We start from the raw sequence: 7,435 nt of genomic DNA, 5'->3' as shown, positions 1-7,435 counted from the left end.
TTGCCTGCAAACTTGCTGAGGGTGCACTTGACTCCAGTGACTATGTCATGGATGACATATGGGGCTTTGTGATTATAATACTAAGAACTGATAGCCAGGGATCTGGGATTTTATTTGGTCTAGCTATTCACAAATATAAGAAAGCCTTCATGAGAAGGTGTGTGGGTTAAAACAGTTTTGTCTAGACAATCTACATATGGCTCGTTGGCTCTGGGCCCAGTGCAGCCCTGTGTACTGCTCTGTCACGGAAAAAGTTGCTTTAGGAGAGAAGGTGGCCTTTATTGTGTCCCACAGGCAATGTTATGTTTTGGTGGAAGTGTAAGGTGCAGTGGAACAGGTGACATGGCTGAACACTATTCTCCACTACTCTTGTCGACGCCATTCCTGGGTGGATTGCCATAGTACAGGAAAGCCTAGAGGTTTAGCTATGGAAGGCTGAAATGGGCTTGAAATTGTCTCCAAGACTGCAAGAATATTCAGGCTGCATAAAATAAACATTTCTGCTCATTGGGGTCCTTGGCATGCTTACTTCAGATGAACTGTGGAGGAACAGCATTTGTCTCCATCACACTGTTTTTCTTCCTGGGTATGGAAATGCATATTGGACCAGCTTGTATCATTCATCTCACATTGGCAAAACAGATTCTCTGGCTTTCTAGAGACACCTCTGCCTCAGAAAATCCCCAGCAAATGTAGAGCTAATACAGCTGTGCACCCCTTCCATATCACTTCACAGTCCCCAGCCAAAAAAACACAAAGCCAAGTAAGGGAAACAGGGAACTACAATGTCCTTATTGTGGAAGCCAAGGAAGTTCAGAGCATCCATAGGGAAGTTTTAGCATGTAGTGGGTTTGGGAACACAGGAAAACAAACGCACTTAATGTATGCTGCTTTGGCATTGGGATGGTTAACTGGCACCTGTTAGGTTTGCAAGGTATATCTATGAGACTAAACTGGACAAGGTGGTGGCCCAGGTGACATGGCTTGCGGATGCTGTTCCCAGTTTTGCCCGTGGTTAGCTCGTGTTCAACAGAGGTGGACCTATGGGCCTGGCTGTGGAAGTGGTCAGACAGCTTTGGGAAGTGCAACCAGAGCTGGTGTCTGAAGCAGAAAATCAGGTCTAGTTTCCCACTGTCAAGAGATCTACTAATGAAAAGCATTATATACAAGCTACATTGTCTCCTTAGAATGGAAGTGTGGCTGTTAATACTAGGATTTTACTGTCCTTCCCCGAGAGTCATGGCATCACCTTGAAAATTACACAAAATTAATCTTCAGCTCCTTTTGTTTGCTTCATAGCATTTGAGTCCTTTGGGCTTGTGTGTTGCAACCTTCCTCCAAAAATACCAAGTTTAGAAACACAAAAGCCATAATTCTTATGTGAAGATACAGTTTCATGGGCTAAGGCTATACCAAACCATCATGACAGGGAACTTTGTGATAAAGTGACAAAGAGTCTGAAAGCTAGTGGTCATGAAAAAATGATGAAGAAATCCCTGTAATATGGACTGGGGATCTTGGTACCTGATGCATGCAAACATTTGCCTCAGATCCAAACCAGACTGTACTCGGGTGTAAATTTATGCAACTTCACTGGTGTCAGTGAAGTTCATCATCAACTCAGACGGTGAAAAGAATCTCAGCTATAAGCAGACATTTTAAAATAAGATACTTTCATGCTGCCTTTTTCTTTTTGTTTTCTTTTTTTATTTGCCATCTTAGGTGGAAAGATTAATTAAAGAACGGGGCTGGGAGTTCATGTGGAATGAACGTCTCGGATATGTTCTGACCTGTCCTTCCAACCTGGGAACTGGTTTACGTGCTGGAGTCCATGTTAAGCTGCCCAGGCTTAGCAAGGTACGTAAGTCATTTAAAAGGGCAGTGACACAAGTCAGTTCTTCTGATTTATAAAGGAACAAATGAAAAATGACAGCTTACAGCGCTGCATGTTAGCATGATGTCTAACAAGCTCCCAGGGATAATACACAACTAATTGAGCACACTTTTATTCTGCAAATTATTGAATTTGTTATGGAAATCAATCTACTCAGCAGACAGCCTCCAAGACAGGCTGTAATCCAAGGATGGAGAAAACTATACATCTCTGCCTGTCTTTCTGGAGATGCTATTAAGTCATGGATAATAGCATTGCAACTATTTGGCACAACATACCGGGTAAAAGGCAATAAGCTCAAACCTGTTTCTTCTGATAGGATCCCAGGTTTCCAAAGATCCTGGAGAACTTGCGCCTACAAAAGCGTGGCACTGGTGGAGTGGACACGGCAGCTGTAGCAGATGTGTATGATATCTCCAACCTGGACCGCATGGGTCGCTCGGAGGTAACCTGCCGGGTGTTTTTTCCTTGCTTTTTAGCTCAGATCTGTACTGATACAAGTCAGTTTCCCTCTGGCTGGGTTCACTTCGCTGACCTCAGCGGAGCCATGGCAGTTTTTACTCCTGATGAATCTGGTCCAGTGCAAATGCTTACTCAAAGAAAAATTATTAACGTGCATGAAGTGTTTGACAAGTATTCCTATTATGACAATGAAAAAAACCAACCCTGAGCAAGTTCCACAAATGTGACTTGCTTGTACCATGTGCTGAGGATCTCCATTGAGAGAACACAGGCGCTAGAAAGTTTGGCTTTGGTAACAGACATCCCTCAGGATGGTGTTTCACAGCATCACAGCATGAACTCTTAGACCTGCTTGCCTGCTGGAGTGCCCAGCTATGAGATCAGTGTCTGGTGGTCTCTGCAGTGCTGGACATGAGACAGGTTTTTAAGTTGTACTGTGGCCACTGAGATAGCTACTACACCTTGGGTGGTACCTGCTGTACCTGGTGCAAAATTCTGGGGAAAGTAGCAGGGATTGAGCCCTAACTCACCCAGGGAATGAGGCACTGAAAGCAAGACTGATATGCAGAGCCATGCACTTTCCCCGCAGTTAGACGGCAGGACAAGGCCAGACTTTTCACTCCAAAATAATTGAGGAGAAGGAGCTGGTGCCATCTTCACGTGTCTTGTGTGGCACTGAGCAGAGGACATGGGAGAGCTAGGTTTAAATCAGGGCAAAGATTTTATTGTCAGCTCTGAGCCCTCCCTGTTGGGCTGTAGACTACAATGAGACGGGTTCATCTCAGACATTGGTTTTGAAGCTATTTCAGTTTGAATGAGTATTTGTTGTGCCAGAGAGTGGAAATGACCCTACAGCATGGTGGTGCTGCTGCTCTCCTGGGAGACTCATGTCCCAGACCTCATTCCAGTTTCATATTTAAGTATTTTATACAGCAGAACAACTCCTAAGAGCAAATCTACTAGAGGATGGGAGAGAAACAGCTGAGTCAAAGAGTTGCAGCCTCCTCCCACTAGATCTGCCTGAGCTAAACCTTTACTCCAGGTCACAGGCTGTAAGTTCTCTGGCACAGCTACAGCTTCCCTTTCCTCATCAAGGCCAGAGCTGTGCTCACCCTTGGCCACATCAAGAACAACCGAGACAAAAATTTACCTTGCAAGACCCTGTAAGTCCAGTGATTTGAGCACTATGCTAGTAGATAGGAAACAGAGGCTTTCAAACCTTCTGTGAAACATGTCTTTCATCACCCAGGTGTGTGCTGTAACCTTTCAGCTATGGTCAACCAGGCAGGCCCTGGTGGGACTGATGTCTCCTGAGGACTTTTTCTCCACGAGCAATGCAATACATGCTTTGGCCTCAGATGCCAACCTGCTTCTACATGTCAGGATTTGAAGGGCTGCCTGCTTGCCCAGCAGCAAAATTTTTTAATTCACTTAAGGGCTTTGCTGCAAGTTAAAACTCGACTGCAAAGAAAAGCATGTTGTCAAGGTGTGTTTATGCAGAACAGCACAGCACTAAGAGGCTTTGGCAGCTTAGATACGGATACCGCTTGGTCCTGGTGTTGCAGCCCAACACCTGAGTTCAGCCTGATTCTTGGCAGGTTTCCATAACATGAATATAACCCTGGGATAATGCACCTGGTTCACAACTAGATTCAAACTGGTCCACAGCCAGACAGCTGGCTTCCCTTCCTCACTCACCTTGGGTTTTCTGCCACTGGGACAGAGTCAAGTCGGGTTTTCTGTGCTTTTGTATTTGGACATGCCCTTGAATGTCTTCACAGCCAAGGGACATTTGGACAAGGGTTGGAAATTTTAAATTTTGGAGTTGGATATAGGCAGCTATGTTCCCTTGGATCTAGACTGAAAAACCATTAAGCTGTATTATTTGCAAAAACAGTATGTGTCAAAGACATTTATTAATATCTGAAACATTATCATGTGTGCTTTATACTAAAATAACACTAATAATACAAACGGATTACATGGCATGATCAGTTAATATGAGTTCTACTGGCAGATGGGCTAAGCCTACAAATTTTTGCTTATATAAAGACTTCCACTGAAGTCAGTGATGCCTCAGACAGCAAGGATGCAAAGGATTATGCCAATAGATAAGATACAATCCTTACCTTGAAGATTTTGAAATCTAAATAAGACAAGGCAAACTCAAGGGGATAGAAATGTTTTATTGCAAGATTGTATTTTTTGCAGTACATAATAAAATAAATTCCATTATGTGGTAAATGTGTTTGCAGAACTAAATTATGTTCCCAAAGGTGCAAGATAAAATTGTTTCTATTTTTGCTTTGTTTCAGTTACTGGTCAATGCAAACTTAATATGAAATTCCTTTTCTCCTGGAGGCTGCAAATTCAAACCTCTGATTTCCCAACACAGCTGGTTTGTAAAAGACAATAAAATAAACCACTAAGCCACTGAAATGCTTTATAGCAAAAACAAATCCCTTGAAAATCAGCAACTGTCACAATAAAGAGACAATGAGATTTAGTCTTCGCATTAGGTTTTAACAAGCCAGTCATTAAAGGTTGCTAATGAACCATTCCATGAAGATTAAGAAAAATCAGTGCTATAGCTTGCAGGCTAACAATACCACAGGGCCTGTGGCCCTCCCATGTCACAGCCTGTGGAGAAAGTGCCATGGGGACAAGGCACCTTGTATTATTGAGCAATTTTGAAAAAGGTTACAAAGACACCACTACCCCCTGCCATACAGAATTGCAAATTTTGGTGCAGCACTGGGCCTGGAGCTAATCCCACCCCGGCCCGTGTAAATCAAGAGCTGAAAAGAAAGGAGTTATGGATGATGTAGAGCCAGCACGAACTTTAGGATGACTCCCTCTGCTTCAGAGATGTGGGTCCTGGGCTCAGCAAAACTGCCTCAGCAAAGCCAGCACGCTGGGCAGGATGAGTAGGACACCTTTCCCCACAGCTGACAAATCATTGCAGCAGGGCTCATGGTCATCTGCAGGGGAACATATGGTCCTGAGCCATGCCTGTGAAGTAGTACAAGACTCTAGTTTAACGAGCTTTCTCAGGCAGTCTAAATGGCTGTGGCCAAACAGGTAGTCCTGCCATCCTCCCAGTCCCAGCCATGTGAAGGACTCCCACCCCATGCCTCCAGCAGCATTCAGGGCTGGTGTGAGTCAGGGTAATGAGCTTCTGTCTTCCTCTCCTTGCACCATTGTCCCAGTTAGTTTCTGTCTGACTCTGTGCTCACATAAATGCTCCTGCAAACTCAGGGGCAGCACAGGCTTGGGAGCTGGGAAGACATAGCAAGGGCATTTGCTGCTTCAGCGAGAACTGCTCGGTGCTGCTGAGCACTCACAGCACTGATGTTTTGGTTTCTTCATCCTTGTACGTGAGTGTGGGGAACACAATGGACAAGCAGCCCTGGCTGTGCCAGGTATTACTTCTCAGCAAACATCTGGGGAGGATCCTGGACCCTCATGGTGATCACATTTGAAATAGGTCTCTCAACTTACGTCTAAATATTTCGAAGTACTCTTATTTGTTTGCTTTGTTCCTATAGGAAGACGAGTAGGAGCACAATTTGGTGAAAATAACTTTAGGGCCCTATTTGAAAATTTCTGTTGCTGGTGGTCCAAACTCAAGGCAAAAAGAAGGGAATTACCATGGGTTTCCACTGGACCAGCATGACCCATACTCCCTGTGCCACAGGGTGTGTGATCTTTATGCCATGGCCCTCCTTACTTCTAGCTTTACCTGCTGTCACTGCAGTACAAGCCAATTTTCCCTTCCTATATTAACAACATTAGCTAAAGCTTCTATTACTATTATTTTCTTCTTATTATTGTAGGTGGAGCTAGTCCAGATTGTCATTGACGGGGTCAATTACCTAGTTGACTGCGAGAAGAAACTGGAAAGAGGTCAAGACATCAAAGTGCCACCACCGTTGCCTCAGTTTGGCAGGAAGTGATCTTGCTGCTGATGGCTGGCAACTAATGGAAAATATGGCTGCCGTTCAGACAGAAAGGCACCTCTGTATATCTCTGTATAAATAGCTTGTGTAATAAAACACTACCTGATACTAAGTGTCTCCTCAGATGCCTGACTGCACTGGCAGAAGCCAGTCTTCATGCAGCTTTAGTAGCGTGTACCCAATATAAGCACCTTGGTATGCTCTTGTGTGGGGATTGCTGCTCTTTCTTTCTTGGTTGGTGGTAAGTAAAGTACTAGTGGTGGTTGGGACCAGGCTCCAGCTAACCATCACTCATCAAAGAGCCTACGGACATACTTCTACCCTCAGTAAGATCTTGTCTCTGCTCACCACTACGCCATGTGGTGAGCAGCTTGGTGGAAAGAAAAAATAGCAGATGCTAACGGTCCCATTGCTTCTTTTTTGCATATTGAAACATATTCAGTGTTCCACAGTAACCACATTCAAAACACCAGTTCAGAGGGAAAAAAAGAAAAGGAGCTGGGAGTAGTATCAGCAGAAAATGCTTCACATCTGTATGGGCAGGAAAAGGACACTGCTGAGGTGCCCATTGCTACTGTAGGTATGGGTATGTCTAGGGCACGCATCCCAGTAGTATCCAAACTGATGCTCTGGAGCCCAATGCAGCACTTTGAGCAATAAGATTTATAAAACTCATGCAGTGTAAGATCTGAGAAAACATTGAGAAAACCTGTGTTAGTCTTAGTTTAATTCTCATGTGGTAACAACTCCCCTCACAAAGCATCCTTCATCAGAAACTTCTCATTTGAAATCTATTGTACAATGCTAGCCTGGTCCAAAGTCCCTTTAGAAGGTTTTTCAGTAAGCCTTATCTGAAAAGCTGTGACTGGATAACTAGGCCATAACCAGTTACAGACTTCAAAAATTACAATTGGAAATTAATTGAGAGCTAGATGGTGAATTAGCAGCTCCTGGAACTCAGCAGCATGATGCCACTCCTGTTTCTTGCTCAGAAGGAGACCTGTTGCGTATAAAGTATGTTGCACCTTCCATATGACTGCTTGTTGCTTCCTCATCTATGGGTACGTTCCCTAACATTTTGCTACTGTCTTCCTAAATAGTGGTTAATAATAGTAATTCT

At 44.0% G+C, this 7,435-nt stretch overlaps 1 protein-coding gene across 1 annotated transcript; it reads left to right on the top strand.

Annotated features, from left to right (window-relative positions):
* Window positions 1–1,728: 1,728 nt before the first annotated feature.
* LOC104619992 (creatine kinase S-type, mitochondrial-like) lies at window positions 1,729–6,421 on the top strand. Its single transcript, XM_010286056.1, has 3 exons — window positions 1,729–1,857; window positions 2,214–2,339; window positions 6,193–6,421. The coding sequence occupies exons 1-3, from the start codon at window positions 1,759–1,761 to the stop codon at window positions 6,310–6,312; spliced, it is 345 nt and encodes a 114-aa protein (XP_010284358.1). The 5' UTR covers window positions 1,729–1,758; the 3' UTR covers window positions 6,313–6,421.
* Window positions 6,422–7,435: the final 1,014 nt, after the last annotated feature.

Source organism: Phaethon lepturus, unplaced genomic scaffold (genome assembly GCF_000687285.1).
Source record: "Phaethon lepturus isolate BGI_N335 unplaced genomic scaffold, ASM68728v1 scaffold32294, whole genome shotgun sequence".
Classification (NCBI taxonomy): domain Eukaryota; kingdom Metazoa; phylum Chordata; class Aves; order Phaethontiformes; family Phaethontidae; genus Phaethon; species Phaethon lepturus.
Note: the sequence above shows the minus strand (reverse complement) of the source record. Positions and strands in the feature narration are given on the sequence as shown.

Coding starts and splice junctions, on each gene's coding strand:
- LOC104619992 (XM_010286056.1), top strand. CDS start 1,759: ATGTGGAATGAACGTCTCGGATATGTTCTGACCTGTCCTTCCAACCTG. Junction 1,858..2,213: donor AGCTGCCCAGGCTTAGCAAG/GTACGTAAGTCA, acceptor TTCTTCTGATAG/GATCCCAGGTTTCCAAAGAT. Junction 2,340..6,192: donor ACCGCATGGGTCGCTCGGAG/GTAACCTGCCGG, acceptor TTATTATTGTAG/GTGGAGCTAGTCCAGATTGT.